General features: G+C 48.5%; 1 protein-coding gene and 1 long non-coding RNA gene across 3 annotated transcripts; one reads left to right on the top strand and one right to left on the bottom strand.

The window, feature by feature from the left end:
* The first annotated feature begins 2,736 nt into the window (after positions 1 to 2,736).
* On the top strand, positions 2,737 to 5,470 carry LOC136485172 (uncharacterized). Of its 2 annotated transcripts, XR_010766341.1 has the most exons (4): positions 2,737 to 2,973; positions 3,059 to 3,155; positions 4,274 to 4,323; positions 5,201 to 5,470. It is a non-coding gene; the product is annotated as an uncharacterized lncRNA (long non-coding RNA). The 2 variants fall into 2 exon arrangements; XR_010766342.1 differs by lacking the exon at positions 4,274 to 4,323 and having other exon boundaries at positions 5,201 to 5,466.
* Positions 5,471 to 5,781: 311 nt separating this feature from the next.
* On the bottom strand, positions 5,782 to 23,659 carry LOC136485171 (kinesin-like protein KIN-7L). The gene is made up of 14 exons (XM_066482106.1): positions 23,410 to 23,659; positions 23,090 to 23,298; positions 22,857 to 22,970; positions 22,697 to 22,778; positions 22,547 to 22,614; positions 22,372 to 22,434; positions 22,137 to 22,279; positions 8,755 to 8,857; positions 8,569 to 8,649; positions 8,215 to 8,283; positions 8,079 to 8,138; positions 7,778 to 7,915; positions 7,367 to 7,594; positions 5,782 to 6,578 (listed from the first exon to the last, which is right to left on the bottom strand). Exons 1-14 carry the CDS (start codon positions 23,585 to 23,587, stop codon positions 6,102 to 6,104), a joined length of 2,013 nt encoding a protein of 670 aa, XP_066338203.1. The 5' UTR covers positions 23,588 to 23,659; the 3' UTR covers positions 5,782 to 6,101.
* Positions 23,660 to 26,355: the final 2,696 nt, after the last annotated feature.

Raw genomic sequence — 26,355 nt, 5'->3', positions numbered from 1 at the left:
CCGCTCTTCAAACAGGCCAAGCCCATGGCAAGCTTGGTCCAAATTTTATCCAGCCCGCTCGGTTTTTCCCATTTGGAGTCGAGCGCACCAGCTCTGCTCAGTCGTCGGGAAGAGAAAAAGGGCAAGGAAGATAAGAAGGCTCTCGCGCAGGTTCGTTATTCCTCTTATCCGCGGAGAAAGAACCTTGGCCCGACACCATGCTCCCAATGACCGTGCACCCCACGACCACGCCGCCCTTGCTCCCGCGCGCCCACGTCTCCCAAGAGCAGAAGGCGGCCACTTCGCTATTGTGAGCACCCAAAACTATCCAAAGTGCATAATGACTCCATCATCATATTTCTATCATCAAGATAGCCACAAAGCATACTTAGATTATCGCATTTGGAGCCCGGGTGAAGAAAACGGCTTTTCGAGGGGGGTTGGGGGCTGACCTAGCCAGAATCGGCTTAGCCGACTTTCTCAATTTTCTCAAATTAAAGAATGGACTGCACTATTGCGTTTCTCTCATCGAGCTGATTGGAAAACATACACGGTTTACCCCATTTGAAGTCCGGATGAATTAATTATGAATTTCAGAAGCTTTTTGCCTGCAGCCCGCAAAAGTCGGCTTGGTCGACCCTAGAACCGGCTTAGCCGACTTTGGCAGTCCCAGATCGGATCCAAAATGCGTTTTGACGTGTTTTGCAAGGGTTTTTGACCCCTTATGGGATAAGGCCACCCCCACCTTATAAATATAAGGTGCACGGCCGATTGAGGTGCCCAACACACATGATCGATCAAATTACAATCAATTTTACTTTTCTTTTGCCATAATCTCTTCCAACCTCTATGTTGTTATTCATCGCTTGATCTGACGACCAAGGATGGCGCCATGGGCTTGCTGGCCAACCCAGGGCAATCCGGCGATATCCTTGCCCCCACGGGGTCCCTCCCGGGCGAGAGCTTCGGCGGTTCCTTTGCTAATTTGTCCAAAAACTAGTCGTTCTTCGTCATTGCAAGCACGATAGCGATCCTTTGGTGGTTTGCTTGTAAACCTCTCCGTTTTTCACCATGTAAGTATGATCATCGCTGCGTTCTTTGGTCCGTGGCGACCCGGGTGATCTAGCCCTAGCTGGAGTGTGACCCTGGATCAATTCAGCGTCGACATAATTTTTAGCGACTCCACTGGAGACAATTGCTCCAGCTCTACTTTGTAGCCGAATCTCTTAGCCCTAGCCCCACTCTTCATTGATGTATCTTCTTATGCTCACCATTATTGTGGCATCTAGCCCAAAAGGCCGATCGCATCTGGTTTTGACCACTTGTAATCTCTCTTGCTATTTTGCAAAGTGTTGCTCTTGCTATTGAAAAATTCAGCAAGGTGGTCAATCTCTAAATCATGGAGTACCAAGGTGTTGCATCACAGTACTACTACAATTACCCCCGAGACACAACTTACAAATATGTCTTATGATTCTAATAGTTATTTTGCAAATTCTATGAATTCTCATATTGGTGTTGCTAATAGTAGATATATTGCATCGGCCAATACCTATGTTGATAATGGTCCCCATCATATATATCATAATTCTGGATATTATGTTCAAGAGCTGATCGATGTCAACTATGAATTTGTCGAGTTTTAATGCTACTAGCAGCATGCAACATGCATATCCTTATTCATCGGCTATAAGTTCAAGATATGTGGTTCCACCACAAGACATGTCGATAAATGAAAGAATTAGCTATGGTGATGCTAGCTATACAGCCGATTACTCTCAATTCTCATGTGATGCACAGTATGCTAATAGAGCAAAGGTTCTACCTACAAATTCAGCATCATATGCAAATGCTGGTGCTCATAATTTGGCCTCATATGTTACTAATAACTATGGCCGAATTAATGAAATTTTAGCAAGGCATTAGAGTGCTAAAACTCATGATTCGGATTCACATGTTGCTCTTCAACAAGATATTCAAATACTAATATTCATTATTTGGCTTCACGTGTTACTAGTAACTATAGTTGAATCAATGAAAATTCAGCACCATGTGTAGAGGTTAATATTCACAATTCAGCTTCATTTTTAAAAAGCCGAATTATTGAGACTTTAACAAACATGCCTACTCTCCCAGAGCATGGAAGCATTAAATGTCACATTTCTTTTAATGGATTATAGGTTGCTACTCTTGCTCGGAAGGAGAAATTTAATGAGTACTATCTTGGAATTAAAGCTGCTTCAGATATAAGTGAGTGTCTGACTGACAAGACCGAACAAAACAATGTCCATTCAGAATCGATTCCATCTCTGTTGTTGATTCGATACTGTTGATGGGCACAGATGGGTGAATGGGAATCTTGTAACGCACAGATGTGTTGTTTGAGCCTCTACCGACCTTTCTATGGCTAGCTTAGTACTTGCGGGCACACAAAAAAGTACCTTTAGCCTTTTCAATATGTCGATTGGAACATAATTGTAACATCCTAAAATATGTTTTATATGTCAAGAAGCGTAGAATGGTAAAAGGCATAATGGTAGTTTACAGAATGACAAAAAAATATTTTTTATACCTAGCTCGGATAGATATTTTAAAGTTTGACCAAAATTTGACTTTTAGTGAAATAATTCTTATGGTCGATCAGAGTTCATGGATGCAAAGACCTCGTCAAAACGAATCTATTTGACTACCCATATGCCTTGTTTGATGTTTGGATCAAAAAGATACAGTCGTTAGAAGTCGAAGGGAGAGGGAAAAACATGAACACTAAATTGTTTACTGTAGCGGGTGCTTTACTGTGGTTTCGCTGCAGGAACCGACGCTCTCCTTTCTTTTTCCTTCTGTCCTCCCCGTCTCTTCTCCACCAAACCTAATTCTCTTGATGAGCCGCTGCGTGAAGAGAAGATCGGAGAAGAGAATAGAGAAGAGAGACGAGAGACGAGAGGGAGGACTTGATAGTAGATCACCGCCGTATCGATTTCTCAACTAAAATTGGTTAGGCATCATCTCTTCTTCCTGTTTTTCATTGATTCCATTCTTCACCTCGTTGTTCTTGACGGTGATGATATGTATGGAGTAGATCAAGTCGGCGATATGTGTAGCATCGGAGATCATCGCAAGAAAGAAGGGAAACGGGAGGTTAATGTTCTGGATCCTTGTGGTACTCTCTGTTTGGGGTAAGATCTTGCTTTCCCCTACTGCTTTGATGCGAAATCCATGTTAGGGTTTACGGTATTCGATGGATTAGTTGACGGGTTAGGTTTCTAATCTCGTAATTAGACCCTGCTGTTATTCCAGATTGCGTAGTTGTGGGGTTGGGTGCTGTTTAGGGCTGTTTTATGTATCCAAAAATCATAGAAAAATTATATTTAAGTAGTATACTTCGGTATCTTTCTTTGGGAAATAGATATCATGTTTTTAGCCCTTATAGTTTGGAAGATATGACCGTTGTTTGATGATGGTTTGTGCTGTCAGATTTCTGGACAGTATTAGATGCACTTAGTTTTATCATATCTTAACACCAGAATCTCGTGACATGATCTAAATAAAAGTTCTAGGTAATTTCATAATCTTTCCATGAAGTCCAACTTCATGATTTTAGGCCAAATGGTTTAGGAGATATGAAATTCTAAATTCTACTGTACAAGTCTGTCAAAAATTCAGTTACACCCTCTTCCTGGCTGAATTGAGGCTTTTGATATGAATACAAGTTATATGTATTTTGATGAGCTTTCCGTAATGGTAAAGAACATAATTTTTGGTTGAGTATAACTCCAGACACGAATTTTGGAATTTGGCTGTCCTGTTTTACTGTCAGAAACATTCAGTAAAGTTCAGAGCTTTATTATGTGATGTTAGATGCTTCTAATGCAAATCTTCATTATACGAAAGACATAGAGAATGGACATTTCTATGTTATGATAGAATTGCGGAATTTTTCGTTGGATGTCTTGGGAGATATGGTTTTGTTTACAGAATGTTGCTGCTGCTAAAGGCAGAACATGTCTGTCAGTTTGTAGGCTGTTTTAACAATAGTAGATGGCAAATTTTGAACTTTGTTTGAATACTAAAGTTGTAGCTTGTTATGTGTAGATGCTTGTAGAGTATTTATTTGCTATCATCGCTGTTACGGTTTTAAAGATACAAAAAAAAACAGAAACAGCACTGCTGCTGTTTTATCGGGGTCAAGTGGGGGTTGTTTTCGGCAATTGTAGGTTTGAACATTTGAATGCTTCATATATTGTTTATGAGTGATATTTGGAGTGTTTGTGCTGAGTTCATTGTTCTAAAATAGGTGGTGTGCTTTGGATCATTCTTAGCTCACGTGTTTGATCTTCAATGAAGGCAAGTAAATGTACGGTGGTTTGCTATGGCTTAACATGTTATTTAATCTACCCACAGATTGTCATAACATTAACTAAATCAAGATAATATATCTAAGTATGAATTCACTTATCGTTTAAAGTAACTTATTTATGATCTTCATGTTGAATCTTTTGTCATTTGTTTATCATCATGAGGTCAGTGATATATTTTATTATTGTGGAGGTATACAACATATGTGGTAAGAATTTGTCTATCATCGGAAAGTAAGTGATATGTTTTATGGTTGTGGATGTATATGGAAGATGAAGTAAGTATACTTGCAGTTGCATCATATCATTGCATCATGAGCATTCTTGTCATGAGCATATGCATCGAGCCAGGTCGGTGAGAAAGTCATATAACTATTCCGGAGTGCTCTAGAGTCAGGATGGTGAGAAAGTTATTTGACTATTCCGGAGTGCTCTTGTGGATCATGTTGTTGACCTATGGTCACGACCGTACCGGCACAGTATCGTACGTTGCCCGAGGAGGGGTACGATGTAGCTTCATACCTTGTTGGGTATAAAGGCAGTGGACATGCATATACATTGCATTTGCACTCTTTGAGAATTATTGGAATTGAAGTTTTATGTTGCCATGAAGTGGAGATGAGGATTATTCTTTATATGAGGAGTATTGTTCTATTCATTTGTGGTGGTGGTTTATTTATCATATATAATGCCCTTTATTTCCTTATAGAAATTACATTGGATAAATATTCTTATCACGAACCTTTATTTATTTATGACATGTATTCTTCTATCTTTAAATCGATGTCTAATGAACCTGTAGTTTGAATGACATGTTCAAGCAGTTTACTTGCTGAGATTTATTTTCACCCCTCTTATCTTTCTAGGTGCTTGATTTGGATGCTTGCTTGAAGGGATGGGAGTAGCGGCACATCTTCACTATGTCACCTACATTTAGAGATAATAATGATACTTATGTCTTGTTGTAGTAAACTTAGAGTTAACTAGCTTGGTGGCCATTTGTTGACAATAATAACGTTTGTGTTGGGGCCTATTTTAATCATAGCTTTGTTTCCATTGTTGCTTCCACGTTTACATTGTTGATGGGTGTTTGATGTTGAGTTTTCGCGCTCTGGCATGTGGGAAGGGATGTTAGTGACATCCTGGGTTGTTGTGGTGCCTGGGGTGTTACAATAATAATGCTACCCCGTATGGTCTTTCTATTTTGCAGTAGCCAACATCATAGTTTAGTATTATATTTTAATATAAGTTGTACTCAATCACCTCAAAGGCCGTCTATAGTAAAAAACGGCATCATGTTTTTTTTTTACCCAAGGAATAGTAGGTAAAAGGGGAAAATGCAAGCCGTTTTTAGAGTAGATACAGGTAATGCTATGAGTTTTAAGCTGATGGCAATCTGATACTCATTTAGGGCACGTTTCGGTTTTCACGTATTCAAGTCCTGGAACAGATCCGGCCAGGAATACTACTGTATTTTATACGACCATGCATCATCGGGATACGTTCCGACCAGGAATAGCCCCAACCGAACGGGCCCTTATGATATTACATGGCACGTTCACAGAATCACACAGGTCATACAATATTTGAAGCTCACAGAAAACTAATGGCTAACGATATTCCACTGAACTTTTTCACAAGAGACCCAGCACATCTATAACCAACACACAAACTCATGATCATGATCTGCAAGCAAGAAGGGTTGCAGAAGCAAAGAGATTTTATCTTTAGCCAGCACCAGCTGTGCACGCGGTGTCACTCAAACCGTCAAGGCAGAGTAGCTACCTGGGAGGTCTTGCAGTTCTCCAGGATGGCCTTGGACTTGGTGTAGAGCGACGTGAGCTGCCCTTCCCGCTGCAAGAAGCCGCGGCTAATCACCCGGATATCCTGCTTCAGCTCATCCAGCTTCTGCCTCTCTGTGCCCAGCTCCCCGGTCAGCTCCTGCTTCTCAGTGGCGAGGCGGTGGGCCTCCTGCCTCGTGGTGTAGAGATCCTTCTCGAACGCCGCACACTTCGCCCTCAAGTCATCCAGCTGTGCCTGCTTCTCGGCCACGAGGCTGTCGGCCTCCCGCTTGGACTCAGAGAGCTCCTGTTGCAGGAACAAGTTCTGGTCCCTCAGCACGTCGCGCTCTTTCTCGAGATTGGCGCATCGTGCCTTCGATGCCTCAAGCTGTTGCCGATCAGAGATGCACTCCTTTTCTAACCTATGGCATCTGGTATCAGTAGGTTCCTCCAATGGCACAGCCTGCAAGCAGAGAGCAAAAAGGGACAGAGAAATAGGCAAGTCATTTCTCAGTTCCAACATATTCCTTATATGGAAACAGAAAGCAAATTTGAACTGAAACAGAAGGGTGAACTAGCTTCTCAATCTTTTTATGAAATATAAGCAATTAATTATAGCTTCTCGATCTTCTTAAGCTACAGGTAACAGGCCCAGGCCCAGTAATATATGGAGAAGGAAAAGGAACGAGGTGACGTTCCTAAGTGGCTAGAATTAAGTATCTTTACTCAACTATGTTTTTTTTTTTGTGCCTTTTACTCAACTATGTTGCATCTTCTTGAAGCAAATTTATCAAAACCATCCAGACCTCAGATGGTTTACCACGATCAAAAACTTGGATCAATATTATCCATTTTTATAAGACACATTTCCCCTGATGACTCTAGACACTGAAGCAGTCTCTTGTTGGATTGAGAGCTTACTAACTAGCCTATGCTTGCTTGGCAAGTAGCGGCAGATAAATAGGTAAGATGCAAAAGATCTAACTGTTGATTATGTTACCTGTTACATAGTGAGCCAGCGCATTCAAATCCTAGCTAGGTTGGTGGGAGATATGGGTGTTAATACCAAACCCTACCCAAGTTCAAGCCCTATTGAATTCGAAGTTATCTAGTTCCTGCTTGGTAGTCTGTTACTCTACTTTTGTAACAATTTATGTCCTAATCACTTTCTTGTTCTATGAATATGGACAGCCTAAAATATTTGTAAACAAACAGATTAGAGCAATGATGCAGGAACAGAGAAAAACTTACTGATGTATCTTGTATAAAGGATGCCTCGCGTTTCAAACCAGGTGTCATCTCAAGCATGTCAAGATCAGTAACACAACCTTTGTTGAGGCGTGTCCATAGATCTTCATGAGCAATATTATCCAAATTTTCAGGTAATGGGCTGAACTGAACATCGTTTGAATAACGTGAGCGACAGGCAACAAAGCCATCTGGTACAGACTTCGAATCTGGAGTTTTCAGTGCATCCAGCTGCAACAGGCAAACATATAGTTTCATTGTCACCAGGGACTTGCATATTAAAAGTAAGATGGAAGAGGGTGGATATGGTGACAGACATGGACCATCAGTGACATGTGCTGTGGACAGCTTTTAGCCTTCCATACAAGACTGAAATTACTATTTGTTACCATGTTTCTTCTCTATCAAATATACCTGGATTGAATCGGTAAAGTGGTCTGATGATATGGCCTCTAGCTTCTTCTGTTGCTCAGTCAAATGTTGTTCTAGAGTCACCCGTAACTTTTTTTCCTCTTCAAGTTCCATGGCCAGTCGATCACGCTCAAGTTCAGACTACATGAAAAGAACACAAGTAGCTTTATTATGTAGTTATTAAAGTTGTGGTTTACTTATACAAGTTTAAAAAATAGTAGTTCTTTGATGCGCCTTCAGTATGTAGAATAATCATAATTTAATGAGAAACAAAGTTTTATTATAGCCATTAGTGTTTACACACCTTGTGCATGTCATTCCGTAGTTTTAGTACAACCTGCTCCAACCCTTCAGAATGGGAGCCCTGAAATTCATGAAACATAAATCAAGACTCAAATTCATACTCTTATGGAGAGCAATACCAACCTAACAGTAACTACCTGCAGTTTTTTACGAAGTTCCTCTATCTCCAGCTTTTGCCTCTTCAGCAAAGCAGCATCTGTTAGAATCTGTCACAAAAGTGGCCAAGTTAGGTTCTCTTGCTACTTATAAACTATATGCTAACAACTAAAATTGAATAGACTATCCTTACTGCAAATATAGAAGCAGGAGCAATTTTTGGATTGGCATCAGAGCATTTACAAGAACGCATTCCAGAGATTTGGAATACAATTTTCACTTTCAATAAACTAAAAAATAAATTCTACCAATGTACCTATGACCACTCACAATGCATTTACATGAAAATAATCACTAACATAGCTCAAGCATTTTTTAGAAGATTTAACACATACCTCATTTACTTGGGCACAATTGCTGACACATTTTGCTCTACTTGCGAATTGAAGAGTTCCCCTAGTTTCCTCAATGTGAATCTGTAGATTAAATGTCAATTTTATTCAGATTGTGCAACAATAAAGAAAATACTAGTCAGTACAGCAGTTTGCCCAGATGCAACAAATGCAAGTGTATAGACAAACCTCTTCAGGTGCAGCAGTGCAGATGATAGATGTCTTTGCATTGCCTCCAAGTGCAGGTTGGAGAATGCGCGTCAACTTACTATCACGATAGGGAATGTGCCCTCTGCATAAAAATATTCACCTAAATACCATTAAACATAGATCTTACAAAGTTTCATATGATTGTTGCATCCTGTACTAGAGTAAAAGTAATATGAATTATTTCTTTTTCTTGCATAAGGTAGTAACTTTTTTCATTAAGAATACGACAATGATCAAAAACTCTCCATAAGGGATAACTCTACACGGAAAGCAGCTATTGAAGTGCCTGAATCATGACTTGGGGGTCTTGGTGGGTTTCAACTCTAGCCTACCCCAACTTACTTAGGACTGAAAGGTTATGTTGTTGTTGTTGTTGTTGTAAGGGATAACTCTACACAACTCAAGGCAATAATGAGATCACTGAAGAAATAAATAAATGAGCAGATTGACTACAGTACAGAAGTGCACACTGTCAAGACCAAAAAAAGTGTTTCTCTAGCTAGTAGAAGTGGAGAAGGTATCAGTTTCTTCACTAAAGACACTATTATAATGATTCAAAAGTCATTAAAGATGATAAAGAAAGCTCCCACTTGTACTTTGGAGTTCGGATAATGAATTTGAGTTTAATACACTAACAAAATCATCCTAACACATGAGCTGTTGACAGAAAGTGGACTCGGTATTGATCTTAAGAGACCCTAAGGCAGTAATAGGATCAATTAAAAACAATATATAAACAAGTATATTTTAAGCGAGAATATGGCTTATGGCACAGAATTAATGGATTAATTATGGTGGATGAAAGGTTACACAAATATAGTCAAGAATGACCTAGGGTTTGGCTTATAGAAACAGAACACTTAATGGTAGTCCTTGCCTATAACGAATCAATCATAACCATCCTAATTACAACCGGGCGCATGGCCCATAGGGACATCAGCCGAGCAGCCCATTGGGCCAGCTATCCTGTGTCATACTGTCATCTAACATATACATCTCTAGATTGATTTTCCATCAAATTTAGCACACTCCACCTGTCGGGTTCATAAACCCGGGGTCCCTCGAGGACCGGCTTCCACGCCCGGGCTCGGCCAAGGAAAACAACGCATATTTCATGGGCCGGCCCAAAAAACTAAAACACAACGGGCCGTAAGGGAAGTCCAGTCGTCGACCGAAACGTCTACCCTTAAGAAAAGGCGCCCGCTCATCAACTTCTCCGACCCCGCGACTCCGACCCCGCGACCGGGGCTCATGGGAAGCCCGCTCACCGCTCTTCTCCAACCGACGCACTAAGAGCCGACTGGAGTCATCCGACCGAGGGCTCCCCGTTCGGAAGGAACCAGAAGACGTGTGGAGAAAGGCAAGGCATGGCTCACAAAGTCAAAACCACTGTACCAGGGACCATACCCTGCACGAAACAGTGCTCTGCAGCCACCCTGACACAAAGTATTGTAGGGGCATATCGGTGTTTTGGTCCGGCGGGTCCTCAACCGACTAGTGAAAGTGTACTGCGTGCCCCTAATCCCGGATGGTGATGCAAAGAGACACAAGGTTTATACTGGTTCAGGCAATAGGTGCCCTACGTCCAGTCTGAGAGAGCGATCTTGTATTCCTTGCACCGAGATGCTTGTAGTAGGGGCTTACAAGCTGAGCGAGAGAGGGAGCTAGTCCCAAGTCTCTGCGTAGAGTGGCGTGGGTTGCTTGAGATGTCGATCTCTTGCAGTGAGGGAACGTATGTGTTACAAAGCATTGTGCGTTGCTTGCACCTGTGAGTCTGATCTCCTTAGAAGCGGCTCTAGTCACTCCCTTTTATAGTCGAAGGGAGGCACAGGGGCGGTACATGTATTTGCTACGTGGCGTTTTGTGAGCAGAGGCGGTATGTCTGAACCCTGCAGCTCGTCACTGTGGCGGCATGGTCGGTGAAGCGGTCTTGTCCTCGGTTCACTGGAGCGACGCGCCGGTCACGCCTGATCCTGTGCGACGTGGGAGCTCCTGTTGTGGCATGCGCGCCTTCTTCTGTTGGAGGCGTGCTGGTCACTGTATGTTTGACCGGCGCGGAGAGCCGAGGCTGGGTAGATGCGACGGCGCGGGTGCGCTGATTCCGAGGCTACAGGAGCTCGGCCCTTTGCACGACGTGGGAGCTCCTGCAGCTTGACGCAGGGCATGGCGCGTACTGCAGACGACGTGCCGGTCCTAGAGTGCTGACAACGTAGAGAGCCGAGGCCCAGTTGGTGCAGAGGCTGAACCATTGTGGGGGGCTCGGCGGGCGCGAGTCCCGAGGCTACAGGAGCCCGGAAGTGGATAGCCGAGGCTCGGAGGGTGCAGTTGGTCTTGTACGTTGATTCCGAGGCTATAGGGACCCGGACTTGACTTTTCACGCCGCGCTGTCCTTGGAGCAGGGGTTAGGCAGCACAGTGCCGAGCACAGCGGCCTGTAACCCCTGCCCCGTCCTGTCCCGGACAGCATGGCGTCGTTGTGGCTCCCGTCTCGTCGGCCACTCCGCTGTATCGTGCCGTCGTTCAGCTGACGTCGCGGGAGTGGTTGGACGCGTTAGTTGGATGTGACGTCCCGTCAGAGAAGTCGGTCAAGGCGGCGGTGACAGGGTTGATGCCGAGCCGGGCTCGAGCGAGTCGGTAACTGGATGCTCGTCCGAGGCCTCGTGGCGCGAGGCCTCGGGCGAGTCGGAGAATCGATACCTCGTCCGAGGCCTTGTGGCGCAGGGCCTCGGGCGAGTCGAAAAACCGGTACCTCGTCCAAGGCCTCGTGGTTTCGTTCTTGGCCGAGCCCGCTTCGGGTGAGCTCGGATATTGTTCGAGGTGGGCCGGATGGTCCAGCCGGGCCTCGGATAAGTTGGGGGTTCGTCGATGGTTGTCTGTTAGCTTCGATATTTACAAGGTCTAAGCGATTTTTTCGGTTCTTGCTTAGGGGACCCCTTTTTATGGTACCCGACAGTAACCCCCGCGCCTCGGGAAGAGTGTGGGCGCTCTCCCAGAGCTTTTGACGAGACTTGGCTCGCGGCAGCTCCTGACGGGATGGTGTTTCATACTCGAGTCTTCGGTGGGTGCGCGCGAGCGCACCCGCCGGGTGTGTAGCCCCTGAGGTCCTGGAGGAGTGGATTTATTTCTCCAGGGGCTTTTTTCATGTTGAGTGAGGAGTTTTATCGCGTTTGCCGAGCCTCCAAGTGCGAGTTCGGGTCGCTGGGCCTCGGCTTGGTTGTAGGAAGAGCCCCCAAGCCTCTGCTTAGAGGAAGAGGGCGATCAAGAGTTTCTCTGTCTTTTTTGTGCGGCCCTCACATATCCTTTTCATTCGAAAGGAGAGGTGGAGTATGTCAGGCTACCCTCAGTGGACGAGCAGTGACACCTCCAATGAGCTGTTACCGGGTAAGTCCGAGTGGAGGCCCGTGCCCCATTCGATAGGGGTCGGCTAGCGGTCCAGAGACGCACTCCAAAAGTATCAGAGGGCTTCTCTAGTGGGTCCCAGGACCGTTCGATTGGCCCCGAGGGCTCGGTGCCTCCCTACGGTGGGATCCCATTCAGAGACCTCCCTGCCGGTCTCGGACACGACTTAGGGCATACCAAGCAATTGCTTGCTTAGGCCTCGGCCATGTACGGGCTCGCCCATATTCATCCCTGACTCTGTTTGTCCTGGGGCGGCTGTCGAGACCCTCGGGGGCCCAGCCTTCGAACCCCTAGACCGTAACGGGCTCGGTGCCTAGTTCCTTAGTCTAAAAAGAATCGGTGGGGGATATTCCCTTCTCATCGGCTGACGACGGCGGGTGTGCCTTTTGAGGCGGTTCCTCGAGGAGACGGAACGGCGCCTGCCGTCGCTGTGGTCGAATGCGACGCGACGTCTGCGGATGGGACGTTACTGTGTGCGCGCGGTTAATAAGAAAAAGGTGGGCGCGTGGGCGGTTTGGTCGGATCCGGATTAACTACGCTAGATCTGAGGGAAACTTTCCCGGTTTCGTCGCCCGCCCGTTTTGCCCTCTTTCCTCCCTCATAAATACGTGACGAGCCGCGCCCTGCCCCTCCTTACCTTTTTCGCCTGGGTTCGCCCTTACTGCCCTCGAGCGGTTGCTAAGAACAGAGGAAGAGAGCGCCAGGGAGAAGAAGGGAGAAGGGGGAGGAAAGGAGAGAGAGAGAGATAGCGAGAGCACGCCTTACCGTCGTAGCCACATTCTCCACCGCACCCATGGCCGGCGGCGCTATTGTCCTCCAGGCGGATCCTTGGGGTCCGTCCGACGTGTCCGAGGCGACGCTGCAGTCGCTCGTCGACGACGGTCTCCTCCGTCCGGTCACCGACCCCAACAGACCGGAGTGGATTGCTCCGGGGGACGAGCTGGAGCCGAGGCCACGCGATGGCTACATCGTGAGCTTTGTGGCCTTCCACGAGCGCGGCCTCGGCTTGCCGGCGGACCGGTTCATGCGGGCGCTCCCGCATTACTACGGCGTGGAGCTCCACAACTTCAACCCCAACTCCATCGCGCAGGCGGCGATCTTCGTCGCCGTCTGCGAGGGGTACCTGGGCATTGCCCCCCACTGGGAGTTGTGGCTCCACTTCTTTCGGGCGGGGCTCACCACCAAGCCGGCGGGCACGATGGGCACGCGGAAGGCGTTGAGGGCCGGCGACTGCACTCTCCCAGTGCGCCAAGACCAGCAGCCCTTCTACATGCCGGCCCAGCTCGCGTCGTCCAACCGCCGCTGGTACAACAGCTGGTTCTACCTCCGCAATGATGACGGCGAGCTTCCCCCCTGTACCGGGCGGGTCATGGAGAGCCAGCCAGAGAGGTGGAGGTACGGCGTCCCGTTGGCTGATCAGTCCAACCTGTAGCCGCGGCCTTACGGCGTCCTGATGGCTCGACGGCAACGCCTGTTCAAGATGACACAGGGTGAGCCGATCGACGGCATCCAGTTGTCCGCCGTCGCCCTTTACGACGAAGAGATTCTGCGTCGGGTGAGAGAGACGGCGGAGGGGCAGCAGAGGAGCAGTGATCTGACCCCGTTCCCGATGCGCCCGTCGTGGGGGTACATCTCTCTGGTGAGTCACGCGTCGCTACAGCCCCCGAGGCCTCCTTGCTCCTTACGTTTTCAATCTGTTCCCTTATTTGCGTTTGTTGTTCCTGCAGGGGATGAGGGATGTGCGAGCCTCCCCGCCGCCCGTTCCCGAGGACGCAGAGCGGCGAGCGGAGATATGGGGGCACGCCGAGGCGTACAAGGAGCGGAAGGACGCCGACGAGGCAAGGCGCAAGAGGAAGAGCCTCGAGCGCGACGAGCTGGAGAAACGTCGCCGGCAACAGGGGCGCGACGGTCTCCCGAAGGAGTGAAAGGTCCTAATGGCTAGAGGGGGGTGAATAGCCTAATAAAAATTTCTACAACAACACTTAACCAAATGGTTAGACAATTATGAGGCGAAGCGAGTGTTGCGCTAGCCTACTTAAAATGTAAGCCACCTACCACAATTCTAGTTTAGATAGTGTTAATTTACACAAGAGCAATGACACTACCCTATGTTAGTGTGCTCTCAAAGGCTAACTAAAGAGCCACACCAACCAAGCATGCAAGCTCTCACAACTAGCTACACTAAAGAGCTTGTCAACTAATTTGCGGTAAAGTAAAGAGAGTGGTCAAGAGGGTTATACCGCCGTGTAGATGAATGAACCAATCAATCACGAAGATGAATAACAATGATGATCAATCACCTCGGAATCAATGATGAACACAATGATTTTTACCGAGGTTCACTTGCTTGCCGGCAAGCTAGTCCTCGTTGTGGCAATTTACTCACTTGGAGGTTCACACGCTAATTGGCTTCATACGCAAAACCCTCAATAGGGTGCCGCACAACCAACACAAGATGAGGTTCACACAAGCCACGAGCAATCCACTAGAGTACCTTTTGGCGCTCCGCCGGGAAAAGGTCAAGAACCCCTCACAATCACCACGATCGGAGCCGGAGACAATCACCACTTCCGATCGACGATTCTCGCAGCTTCAAGCCGTCTAGGTGGCGGCAACCACCAAGAGTAACAAGCGAAATCCGCAGCGAAACACGATCACTAAGTGCCTCTAGATGCAATCACTCAAGCAATGCACTTGGATCACTCCCAATTTCACTATGATGATGAATCAATGATGTAGATGAGTGGGAGTCCTTTGGCTAGGCTCACAAGGTTGCTATGTCAATGAAAATGTGCAAGTGTTATCCCTTGAGCCGGCCATGGGGCTATAAATAGAGCCCCCATCAAATAGAGCCGTTATACCCCTTCACTGGGCAAAACGCGCTCTGACCGGACGCTCCGGTCATACTGACCGGACGCTGGCCCTCAGCGTCCGGTCGCCCGATGGACGCCACGCGTCACCAGCTTCAAACGCTGTTCGTCAGATTCCAATGGCTACGAAGCTGACCGGACGCTCCGGTCAAAACTGACCGGACGCTGAAGCCCCAGCATCCGGTCGTTTCCAGTAAGCTCCCCGAGGCATGTTTTTTCGACCGGACGTAGACCAGCGTCCGGTGCTCAACCCTACCCACTGTGCCGTCTGACAGCTCGACCGAACGCAGCCTTTCAGCGTTCGATCGCTGAGTGACCCAGCGTCCGGTCAGTAGACCGACGCCAGCATCATTTCGACCAACTCTATTTCAACTCTAACTTCTTCACCCTTGCTCAAATGTGCCAACCACCAAGAATTTTGCATCCGACGCAATAAAAAATAGACATTTTATTTTTCCAAAATCGCCTTGTGCACATGCGTTAGCATATTTTCACAAATGTGCACATGCATATGCAATGAATTAGAGCATCTAGTGGCATATTTTCAACCCTGCAAACACCTTGTGCACATGCGTTAGCATATTATCACAAATGTTATCAAGGGTGTTAGCACTCCACTAGATCCTAAATGCATATGCAATGAGTTAGAGCATCTAGTGGCATTTTGATAACCGCATTCTGATACGAGTTTCACCCATCTTAATAGTACGGCTATTAAACCTAAATGTGATCACACTCTCTAAGTGTCTTGATCACTAAAACAAAATAGCTCCTATGGTTTATACCTTTGCCTTGAGCTTTTTGTTTTTCTTTCTTCATTTCAAGTTTAAGCCCTTGATCATCGCCATGCCATCACCATTGTCATGCTGTGATCTTCATTAGCTTCTTCTACTTAAAGTGTGCTATCTATGTCATGAGCACTTGATAAACTAGGTTAGCACTTAGAGTTTCATCAATTCACCAAAACCAAACTAGAGCTTTCAAGGAGCCGTCTCCGTCATCGTCGTCGATGGATTTTTCGAGCAATGACGACGAGAGCGAGGCGGGGCGGGGTCCCCTGGACCACCTCCCTAACGTCAGGGAGACGGCGCCCGGGGCGTCGGCGAGCGGCCTAGCGTCTCCAGGAGGAGGTGAGGGCGCCTCGAGGCTGGCGATCGCCCGCCGCGGGGCCGAGGCCGACACGCCCAAGACACGGGCGTCGGGGAAGCGCGCTGTCAGCCCGATGTGCTCGACGGCGGAGGTGGAGCGGGCGACGGCGGGGGCGACTCAACCGCCTCCACAGAGGGCCGAGGGGTCGTTGGAGTCCGACGAGGGCCGGCCGGTACCGGCGGACACGGGGGGCCGTGCCACTGCCGCCGCCACCGCCATTGCCGAGGACGAGGGACGCGGTACGGAAGCTATTGCTTCCCATTTCGAGGTAAGTGTTTTGTCAGTGGAGTTTGCAGCATCTCCCACTCGTTCTTTGGTCGTATGCTGACCTCGTGAGTGTTTTGTCTTCAGCCGGAAGCGTCAGGCGGAAGCGCCCGCCCTAGCGCCACTTAAGGCGCTTAACGTGAGCACAAGGTCCACCGCCCGATGGGTGGTGGACGCGCAGGCCTCTATGCAACGTGGCGCGGCGTCGGCCAGGGCCGACCCGAAGGAGCCGGTCGCCCAAGGAGAGGCTACCGAGGCGGCCACGAAGCAGGCGGGGGAGGAGGCGCCTACGCCCCGCGAGGCCGGGGCCCTCGAGTCAGGTGAAGCCGAGGCGCCTTCAATCGCTGAGGCCACCGAGGGCGAGCCCGAGGCCCCTAGGACCTCCGAGGCCGAGGCGGCGGAGGCCGGGGCTTCCGAAGCCGAGGTGGCGGACGCCGAGGCTCCCAGGACCACCGAGGCCGAGGTGGCGAAGGCTGGAGCTCCCGGGACCACCGAGGCCGAGGTGGCGGAGACCGGCTTGGGCGCTGCGGAGCCGGCGGCCTAGGATGCGGAGACGGAGGCGGGGCAAGCTTCGGTACCACCCCCAGTCCAAGACCCACCGCCGTCGCAGGAGAGCGCCCAGGAGGAGGAGGTTCATTCAATCTCCTCCGACGATACTTCCCGGGAGAAGGAGGTGGCGGACGCCGAGGCGGCCAGCACCGCGGAGCAGCCAGCTCTGACTTCTAGCAAGGGGAGCTCGGCCCTCGTCCGGGTACGACCCGAGCCCCGCGGGTGAGATAGCCCGCGTGTCTTGTGGCGGAGCCGGGACGATCCTGAGGGGGAACCTCTATTCGCCGTCGAGGACGTAGACGAGGGGAGGCACTAGGGCTCCCTCGAGCAATTCCGCCGGCTGGCGGAGCGATCGCTGCGGACAGCGCTGTCCATCGTGGCTGACAACCTGCCCGGCGTTGCCCAGGTACGCGCTTTCTTTTCTCGTGCTGTGTCATTTTTTTCCTGAGTTTTCTCGCAGTGCTTGACGTTTGTTCTGCCTATCCAGGAGCTCGAGGCCCGGTCCTTTGAGAAGTCGATGTTCCTCCGGCGGGAGAGGGACATCTGGGACCAGCTCCGACTGCAGAAGGACCAGCTCGCCAATGCTAATGAGCTTCTGTCGGCGCGGAGCGCGGAGGTGAAGGACCTCCGCCTTCGCTGTGCTGACATGAAGGCCGAGGCGGCCACGGCTCGGGAGCAGGCCGCCCCTTTGGCGGCGCGGATCCTGGAGCTGGAGGAGCTGACCCGGGTGCCGACGAGCGGGACACCTTCAAGTCCCGGGCCGAACAAGAGGCGGCCTCTGCCAAGGCCGTCGCCGAGCAGCTGGAGGCGGAGCAGGGCGCGCACCTGCTGACGAAAGGTGCCCTGGCGGAGGCTGTCAAGGTGGCTGAGGCCTCCCAGGTCGAGGCCTTAGCCTGGAAGGAAAAGGCCAAGGGTGAGTCCTGTTCAGAAACCGCCCCTTGTTATATTTCTTTTTCTTGTGTTCGACCCCCAACTCCCCGATGTGACGCAGAGCTGGAGAGGGAGGCTTCCAGGGCGGCCGAGGCCTCTCGGGTCGAGGTCCAAAACAGGAGGGAGAAAGCCGAGGATGAGTCTCATAGGCTTGCGCCCCTGTTCGGCTTGTTTTCTTTCGTGCTTAACCCCATCCCGCTTGTCTTGGCGCAGGATTGAAGAGGGAGGCCTCCCAGGCAGCTGAGACCTCCGTCGCAGTGCATGCGGTGCTCGAGGCCGAGATCCAGGAGCACAACGCGCTGCGGAGCGCCGCCCGTACCGCCTGCGAGGCCATGGAGGTCGGGGGGTCGATTCGGGCAGCTCCCTCGGGAGCCGCTTGATCGCGTTGAGCGGTCGAGTCCACGAGCGGCTCCGGGGGGCGCTGCATACGGGCGTCAAGCGCGCCCTGGTCGTCGTCTCCTCGCACTACGCCGGCATTGACCTCGAGGCCGTCAGCGACGGTTACGTCGTGGCTGAGAATGACGAGAAGGCCGAGGAGGAGGTCATGAATATGGTGGAGGCGGCTGAGGCCCCTGGCACGGCACTGGCCAGGTTGTTCGAAAAAGAGGTGGTTCCTCCTACGCCGACCGCCGACGCTGGCGACCCTGAGTTTTGACCTGGGCCAAAGGGGCCATGTAAATAGATTAGGACTTACATCATCGTACCATGACGCTTGTGGCCATCGAGGCCTTTCAAAGTACTTGTGTGTATATGCTTTTTAATCGTTTTTTATTGTATTTCCAAGCCTCTACCCTCTGTCTTGTCTTTGAACATATCTGAACATATCTTTTGCAAAAAACTTCCTCGAAGCCTAAGCTACCCTTCGGGCAAAAGGTGATGAGGGAGTTGCCGTAGCCCAGAGGCGTAGGCCGTCTCGCGGCTCGGCCGGCCTTTTGGCCCTGAGACAGACTTTCGGTCCTTAGATTTTTTACAATCGATTTGTCAGAGTACGCGAGAGAGTTTGGCGTAGAAATTTTTTTTGAAAAACGACTAAAAACGATGACTAGGACTTAGGGGGGTCCCCTCTTCTAGCCCCCGAGGGAGGCTCGGTTCTGCAGAGGCAGAGCCAAGTCGCCCTTATAGCGTTATCGTAACGTCGATCCCCCCTCGATGGGCTCGGGGGGTTCTCGAAAAATTAGAACAACTAAAGAACGCTTTTTTATTGTATTTCGAGAAATAATGTATACAATGTTTGGGAGTTTAAGGGTAGAAACGACGTAGCTGTTCTATGTTCCAAGCATTGGTGAGAATTTCGCCCTTCTCGTAGGCTAGCTTATAGGTCCCGGGCTTTAGCACTTGGGCGACGATGTATGGCCCTTCCCAAGGCGAGTCAGCTTGTGGCGGCCCTTATTGCTCTGCCTCAGTCTCAGCACCAGGTCGCCCACTTTCAGGTCTCGGCTTCAAATGCGCCGGGCTTGATAGCGTCGTAGGGCTTGTTGGTACTTGGCCGAGTGTAGCAGCGCAACGTCTCGGGCTTCCTCCAGTTGGTCGAGGGCGTCCTCGCGGGCAGTGCGGTTGCTTTGCTCGTTGTAGGCCTGTAGCCTCGGGGAACCGTACTCCAAGTCAGTGGGGAGGATAGCCTCGGCTCCATAGACCAGGAAGAACGGTGTGAACCCCGTGGCTTGGCTCGGAGTGTTCCTCAGGCTCCAGATGACCGACGGGAGTTCGGCAAGCCATTTCTTGCCAAATTTCTTCAACCGGGTGTATATTCTTGGCTTGAGACCCTGTAGGATCATATCGTTGGCACGTTCTACTTGGTCGTTTGTCCTAAGGTATCCTACGGCCGACTAGGCCACACGGATGTGGTGGTCATCGCAGAACGTCAGGAACTTGTGGCCGGTGAATTATGTCCCATTGTCAGTGATGATGGTGTTTAGAACCCCAAACCTGTGGATGATATCAGTGAAGAACAGCACCGCTTGCTCGGATTTGATTCGAGTGATCGGACGAGCCTCGATCCACTTGGAGAACTTGTCAATAGCTACCAGCAAATGGATATAGCCCCCGGGACATCCTAATCCACGCTCGTGGAAGGGAAGGAAAGACACCACCTCATCGGGACGAGGTTGCGGGAACTCCTACTTCCCAGGGACCCTCCAGTGCGCCACCTCATGCGGCGGTAGGAACCCCTTCGCGACGAACGCCTCCAGCACCGACGCCCTCACGGTGGACGGCCTCCAGTCCGACATTTTATGAGTACCTCTCTTCTCTCTTGCTCTCTCCCCTTCTTTCCTATAAACCTCCGCAGCTCTCAGAAACGCTCACGGCAAAGAGGAGAGAAGGCGGCGGCAGACGAAGAACAGGCAAGAGAGCGGAACGAAAACCTTCTCCCCTCTCCTACTTAAGGAAAAGGGAGCGGCGGTTACAGAGGGACGCACCGATCAGGGAAGCCGGAACGACGGGGCAAGATTTTTTCTCTTTCTTTCATTTAATGCAGATAAGACGTGCCCTGCTCGATGGAACGGCTCCTGATCAGACGGGACATGGCCTGGCCATGGCCCACCACTACCACACGATCAACCACTACCGTGCGCTGGGCACGAAAACCGAAGCACCACCGCACGCGGACGACTCCCCGTCTCCCTAGGCCAGACCTAGAGAGATCCAACAGCGAAATCTCCGCCGGGAGAGATCAACCGGCCTCCTGAGTCGATCGGTTCACTCAGGATAAACACCTGAGATACAGGTCCCAGTCGAACTTTTCCGCCTAGAGCTCTTCGAACCCCGTCTCTCAGGTCGCCAAGATGAGCATGTGTTCATTAGTACAAACAGTTCACACAAGGGTTAACCCACGATTGACAAGCACAGGTACCGGTCGGACGTTTCCGACTAGAGCTCTTCAAACTCCGTCGCTCCAATCGTGCAGGCACCACCACACGAAATCTCCGCCGAGAGACAACCAGACCTCCCTGAGTCGATCGAGTCACCCAGGATAGATCAACCAGCCTCCTGAGTCGATCGATTCACTCAGGATAAGCACCTGAAATACAGGTAGGAAGCGAAGGGGCGCCCCATGCGGGCCATCCCGACTCCGTCTCGAATGACGAGCACGGGTCCCGGTCGGACATTTCCTACTGAAGCTCTCCGAACCCCGTCTCTCAGGTCATCAAGGTAAGCATATGTTCATTAAATACAAAACTGTTCACACGAGGGCTAACCCACGATTGACGAGCGTAGGTCCCGGACGGACGTTCCCGACTGAAGCCCGACGAACCCTGTCTCTCAAGTCTTCAAGGTAAAACACTATCAAAGCCCCCCTATTTCAATTTAAAACATTCATATATCCATACGCGCATTTCATTCCATACGCCTGAACCCCCCGGACGATTAGGGCATGAACCGCCCGGGGGCTCGGGAACTAAGCATCGCACGTGCAGCGAAATGCACTAGAACGCTCCATGTTGCGCCACGAAGCGGTGGCTTGCCTCAGTCGACATGAACAACCAAACAAAGCCAGGGGAGAAAACCGTAGATGAGCACCGTGCGGCCTTCGCCCGGTCTGGCAGACCGAGTCATCTCAACATTCTCATTCGATCCTGAACCTCTCGCCAGACCCACAGAATCCCCATCGAGGGGAGGCCATCAGGCCACCCGGGTCGCTCTACGGAACGACCTAGGCATCTGCCGGGTAGCAGGTAAAGGAGTAGTGGAATGCCACAAGAGAGCTATGCGGACCCCGTCATGAACGACGAACCCGGATTCCACTCGATCGCACCCGTTAGCGAGCTCACCGAGCTAGTCTTCGAGCCCGAGCGATCGGGACAGGCGACGAAACTCAGCCCCTACGGTTGTGAGGAACCGAATGGGGAAGCGCAAAAACAACTCACAACCCCCACGAAGGCCCGACAGGGCTCGGGGGCTTAAATGCCAAGGGACCGCGACTCCGAACTCGCGTCAACGGGATAGGCGACATCCGGCTACGGCTTCGAGCGTCTAGGCTCAGGAATAAAGTCACCGACCGACCCTAACTGGACGTAGGGCACGTTGCCCGAACCAGTATAAATCCTGTGTCATTGAGCGCTCGGCCGCTTCCGATCAAAACGGACTGCAAAACTACAAATATTCACTAGTTAGCCACTTTCTGCACCAACATCACCTAAAGGAAGTCATAGATTTGGGAAACACATGAGGAAGAAACTTGTGCAATACTCTATAGAGGTACCTTTGTTTTCCGTTCTCACTCAACTTATTGATGACATTTCCAAGAATCATCAAGCTCTTGTTAATATACTTCCCCTCATTTAAACGTACCCCTTCTGCCCCTGTCTTCATGATTCTTTCTGACCCAGCAAGGTCCACCAAATTCTAGATGAAAAAAAAGTGTAAATCACAATATTTTCTACACATTTACTATAACTACATACATGATACCTGAGTATAGAGTGACCAGTACATACCAAAACAGATACGCGAATAGCATCCCCAGAGTCTGTCTGGTCCTTACCGCTGCTTTCAATTACCTGCCAATATAAACAGAACATTCTTGATTTAGTTATCGCTTCCATTCAGCTACAGAAAATAGTCTTGGATCGGCTATATTACAGAACTATTTTGGAATTCAGAATTCTATACCATTCTGAAAATAGTGTGTGACCGACTGCTCCGCACATTCATGTTGGTCTCTCCAAAATGCCTATTCGCTAAAAACAAAAAGAAATAGTAACAAACGGTTACACATGTTTCGCATATGGTGAAAAATAAACCATAGGGACAGAAATGTGCCTTCTCCAAGCTGGAGGAGCTCAAGCACTTGCTCTGCGCTGTTCACAATCTCCTCCCGCAAACCGGCCACATACACTCCACGCTATAGGCAACAATAAATTTTCATTATTACAAAAACCTGTCCAGAAATCAGAGATAAAATATCCAAATGAGCACTTACCTCTAAGCTCTCATGAATCCGCAGCTTTTGGCCCTCAATTGTCAAGAGATCGTTGATCTCCTCGTTGTAGATCTCCATGTAGGACACCCGGATGAGGAACTCGCGGTCGTCGGCCTGACCCAGGCAGAACCAAACCCAACAAATCACTCACGTGCATCAGAAACGATCGCAGCAATCAATCTAACAATCACACCGTCTTGTTCAGGGAGCAGTTAATCGACCAACCAACCCACCTGGCGCACGGTGTCGAAGACATCGCGGACGGCGTGGGGAATGATACCGGGGTCGGCTTCGGAGCCGTTCATGGTGAACGTCTTCCCGCTGCTGGTCTGGCCGTAGGCGAAGGCGGTGCCGTTGAACCCGCCGACGACGGCGCCGATGAGTTCCCGGACGAGCGCGCCGTAGATCCGCTCGTTGGTCGCCGCACCGTCGAACACGTGGTCTGCGGAGCCAACCGACCAAGCAGCCCAAGGAAGGAGGCACGAGCGGGCGGGTTTAGGGGTCGAGGGCGAGAGTAAGGAGAGGGAGGTCGTAAGAAGAGGGGGATCCGTACCGAAGGCAAAGGAGGCACCGGGGACGGGGACGGGGCCGGCGGCGCGGTGAAGGAGGGAAACGCGGGTGTCGTCGATACGCCACTCGCGGTAGCCGCCCCCGCCGGCGCCGGCCGGGGAGGGGTCGGCGGCCTCCGGGTTGGGAGGGCGGAAGCGGACGGCGACGGAGATCTTCTCCATGGCGCGGCGGCGGTTGCTTCGTTCGCTGGCGGTGGAAGGAGGGGACTCGGAGGATTTCAAATTTCGGTGTGAGCGGGGAGCGGGCTACAGCCTACAGGAAACAGGAGGAGCGTGTCCGTGGTGCTTTGTAAAGCTCGTGCGCTGGGCTGGGCTGGGCTTATGGTTTACTGGGCTGTTTGAAAGAGCTTCTTCTGTTTCAGATTATGCCCCGTTCGCTCTGAAAAAAAGAAGCCAAAACACTGTAGCGACGGGTTGTGTGAGAGAGAAATACTGTAGCGGCTGGTTGATGAATAGTGCCGCTGTGAGGAGGAACCAGCCGGCTGGTCTGGAAACCAGACCAGCGAACGTCTCAGAAATTATAATTCCCTTCCGCTCAAAAAAAAAAAGAAATTATAATTCCCTAAAAAGTGATAAAAATATTTTTTATGATTATCTAGGATAAACTTTACTCCTTCCATCCCAAATTATAAATTACTCCAACTTTTTTGGAGAGTCAAAGCATCTCAAGTTTGAGCAAATTTATATAATAAAATAGTAAAAAAATTATGATATCAAATAAGTATCATTAGATACTTCATTAAATATATTTTCATAGTATACCTATATGATGTCATAAATCTTTGTAATTCTCTCTATAAATTTGGTTAAACTTAAGATGCTTTCACTCTCTAAGAAAGTAGAAATGACTTATAATTTGGAATGGAGGTAGTATGTATATAGTGATTCTATGCGTGGGGTGAATTAGCACAAGCTACCTTTTCTAGTTCCTTGTCCTATAAGTAGTTTATTTTAGAAAATCACTTCACATAATCAGATAAAAATCGCTTCACAGAATTTGATGTCTATGCTCTTTTCTATACAAAATGAAAATCAGATTGGATTCTTAAGCTAGATTCACGAGTAGCGACAACTGACAAATGAATCAAACGAATGTGATCTTAGTGCACTTATTTAAGATTCATTGCTTTTACATTTGAATGGCTAGTCTATAGTAGCCAATACGTATGTTGGTAGTAGCCAAGATTATGCACTGAGATCAATAGACTTTGGTCATGTTTGGCTTACCTCATATTTGGTTTGTTCGACTTCTTTTTTTAGCCGGAACAGTATTTTTCTCTCATAACAATTCAGCCAGAACAGTGTTTTTCAGCCAATTTCAGCCAAGTTTTAGATCAGCGAACGGAGTCAAAATTTCAAAGATGTACACTTTAAGGCTACTTTATTCATTAGATCATGTGTATTAATAAGATCGTATATTCCAATAAAATTTGGCGCGCCAGCTACATTTCCGCAAAAAAAGCCCAACAGCGGGGGAAAAAAATCGCTACATCGCGTCTGTAGTCCACATCTGCTGCATAGGGAGTCACACCCAATGTATCCGACGCATGCGACGATCGGACGCTCGGCTCCTCCTTTACCAGGCTCGGCGCAATCAAGCTGGCAAGCACGCAATTTACACCATATTCGTTTGATCGTATCAGTCATGCTTATTAATTAAGATATAATGTTTTTCTCTCAAAATAAAACAGTATCAGGCAGCTTAAAACCACAGGAACGATCAAACGAACAGGATGTTAGCCGGCTACAAAGCATGCCCATGCGCTCAAAACGAGGTTTCCAGTTGCTATTGATTGCACGCGCGTCGGGATTTTTGGAATATAAAACTTAAATGCAAATATCTACTAAACCAATATTCAATTTTTTAATTTTTTTAACCATTGTATTCCTTATGATTTGGTCTACAAAACAAAATCACACATGTCTATATTTAGAAGAAGAAAAAATAACGACGACACATAGACCCTACACGTCATATTCATAGTTGTTAGAAAATTTGGCATGGATGGCTTTCATGCAAACGATATTTTTACCATCTCTAAGAGCCTTTTTAAAATTTATTCTTTAAATCATCATTTAAAGAGTAATTTGAGTAAAAATCCTTTTCTATATCGTTGTATTCTCCAATAGGTTTTCTATATCTTGTGCGTAGTGTACAAAGCCATCTTTCATCTTTAGCTAGCGAGAAATCCATAATAAAGGATATCTATATTTGGATATCCAATTGAATAGGTTGTTGGAGGATTTTTTAATTAAAATCTTTATTCCTGTAAATGAGAAAGAATATAAAGAGTCTCTTGAAGATGCTCTTCACCATTTTTTTTATGGGGGCATTAGCCAAATTTTAGTAGGGCTATGAACCAAACAACATAGTTTTGTACATGTTTTGGTATTGCCGCCTCTTTGACCATGGACAAACTTTTAGCTTGCCTGATGTTAGTCACTACTTTATGTTCATAAGGACGTACAGTAACTGTAATTTTTAAATATATATTGATATCCTTCCTTTCATCAGGCTCAGGTTCCTGTGCGTAGATAAGGAACTACTTCCTCTATCCTAAAATAAGTGTCGTTTTTGTTTTTCAAAGAATCAAATAATTTTAACTTTAACTAAATATATATATATAAAATATTGATATTTATATAATTAATATCATTAGACAGATTATTGAATCTATTTTCATAATCAACTTATTTGGAAATACGAATGCTGTAAATATTCAAGAGTATGTGCTAAAATGGCTCTTGTAATACCATCATATCCAAACCAGCAAGAAGTTTCTATCTAATATAATATCGAGTTAAATGCACTTTAGGTCCACAAATTTGTTTTGGGGTGCCAGATAGGTCCATAAACTTGGAAAATGCATTTGTGACATAGTAATCTTGAGTTTTGGTTCACTCTAGGTCCATGTTGCCAAATAAGCAGG

This window comes from Miscanthus floridulus, chromosome 10 (assembly GCF_019320115.1).
Source record: "Miscanthus floridulus cultivar M001 chromosome 10, ASM1932011v1, whole genome shotgun sequence".
Lineage (NCBI taxonomy): Eukaryota > Viridiplantae > Streptophyta > Magnoliopsida > Poales > Poaceae > Miscanthus > Miscanthus floridulus.
This window is presented reverse-complemented; position numbering and strand designations above follow the sequence as displayed.

Coding starts and splice junctions, on each gene's coding strand:
- LOC136485171 (XM_066482106.1), bottom strand. CDS start 23,587: ATGGAGAAGATCTCCGTCGCCGTCCGCTTCCGCCCTCCCAACCCGGAG. Junction 8,284..8,568: donor ATTGTGCCCAAGTAAATGAG/GTATGTGTTAAA, acceptor CTTTTGTGACAG/ATTCTAACAGATGCTGCTTT. Junction 8,139..8,214: donor AACTTCGTAAAAAACTGCAG/GTAGTTACTGTT, acceptor CATGAATTTCAG/GGCTCCCATTCTGAAGGGTT.